We start from the raw sequence: 1,535 nt of genomic DNA, 5'->3' as shown, positions 1-1,535 counted from the left end.
CGTCAACATATTGGACTTGGAATTATTGTACATGTGCTCCCCGCCGACCAATGAATGCCGGCTTGGCGATTGTGGACGATGCCCCAAGGACAGCCATTTTACGCTCGAGTGGGTTGGAATCCCAGAAGAAGCAGAAATTTTGGTAGCTGCCTGGGAGTCCGGCAACCTGATAAAAGAATCTTTGGATTCAATGACATTCATGAACGAACTTCAGACACTGGTAGGAAGATGGATTCCTCATAATCATATCAGGTCAATTCAAGGAAAGGCCATATACACAGAAAAACTGTGCGAAGGAAAGAGAAGCCTCGTGCTGCATTTTGATTTTGCGGAGAATTGGACCGTTGTTCTTCCCGATGAGGTCCAAGCCTACCACTGGCATAAGAAGCAAGTTTTGGTTTTTACATGCGTTGCTACAACAAGAAAATCCACGCGTAGCGTCGCTGTCATCAGCGACGATGTGTGCCACGACTCCGCCCACGCCTGCTGCGCAATCGGACAGATAACAGACTGGCTTGATGACAACGCTCCCGTGCACTCGCAAGTGACTTTTGTAAGCGATGGAGCAGCGAGCCACTTCAAGAACAAGTATCAGCTACACGAGTTTAGAAAATTAGAGTACCCTGCAGCCAAATGGCTATTTTCCGCCACTGGGCACGGCAAAAATGCATGCGATGGCGTTGGAGGGCTTGTGAAGCATCAGGCTACTCTAGAAAACCTGCGACAGCCGGCAAGCATGGCAATCCAAAATGGACAAGACATGTCAAGAATACTGTCTCAGCATCTCAAAGGGGTCAAGCTGCTCTACTTGGATGAAACTGAACTTGTAGAGTTCCGGAACCGGGAGAAGGAAGAGTGGAGCAATGTGCGAGCCGTCCGTGGAATTCAGAAGTGGCACGTATGGCGAAGTCGCAGAACGAGGCAGAACTCGGAACTAACTGTTTTTCGGACCGCAGAAAGCGCAACGACGATCACTATTTCATAACCGCTGCTTGAACATGTTGAGTGTCTATGCATTTTTATTTATTTTACAACAATGACAGACGACGCATCAAGAGACAGCCGGAACGAGTGGACAAGCCAAGGTGTCAGCGATTTATTAAAACAGTCACATAAAGATGTAGTAAAAGCGCTGATCCTCAATCCCACCGAGGTGTTATGTTCAGTTCTTAGGTTTACTTCGCAAATTCAGGTGTTGTATATCGTTTCGTTCTAGGCATTTACGTTCGCGCGACCGGGTGGTCGCGTGACCTGGCGTCTCCGGTTGCATCCGACGTTGTTTGGGCTCAATAGGTCGTGTTCACTATACAAGGCGAACACGGACGTAATACGCGGCAGGTTATATATGTTCTTTCTTTCTATCGACACTAGTGTCTCGTGCGGATGGTTGTGTTTCAGTTCGCGCGACCGTGCAGCGGCATATGCAACAATTAAGCACGAAGGGCGGGCTCGTCTTAGTTCGCATCTTCGATGCTTCGAGCTGCTGTCCTGAGCTACGTGTACTTTATACATGCATTTAGAGCGGTCCACGTGTA

General features: G+C 48.5%; 1 protein-coding gene across 1 annotated transcript; it reads left to right on the top strand.

The window, feature by feature from the left end:
• Positions 1-430: 430 nt before the first annotated feature.
• Positions 431-1,168, top strand: LOC120848630 (the record flags this gene model as incomplete). The annotated part of the gene is made up of 1 exon (XM_040220643.1): positions 431-1,168. A coding segment is annotated over one exon (555 nt), but the record flags the coding sequence as incomplete, so codon positions are not given.
• Positions 1,169-1,535: the final 367 nt, after the last annotated feature.

Source organism: Ixodes scapularis, unplaced genomic scaffold (assembly GCF_016920785.2).
Source record: "Ixodes scapularis isolate PalLabHiFi unplaced genomic scaffold, ASM1692078v2 PGA_scaffold6__148_contigs__length_123643588, whole genome shotgun sequence".
Classification (NCBI taxonomy): domain Eukaryota; kingdom Metazoa; phylum Arthropoda; class Arachnida; order Ixodida; family Ixodidae; genus Ixodes; species Ixodes scapularis.
Note: the sequence above shows the minus strand (reverse complement) of the source record. Positions and strands in the feature narration are given on the sequence as shown.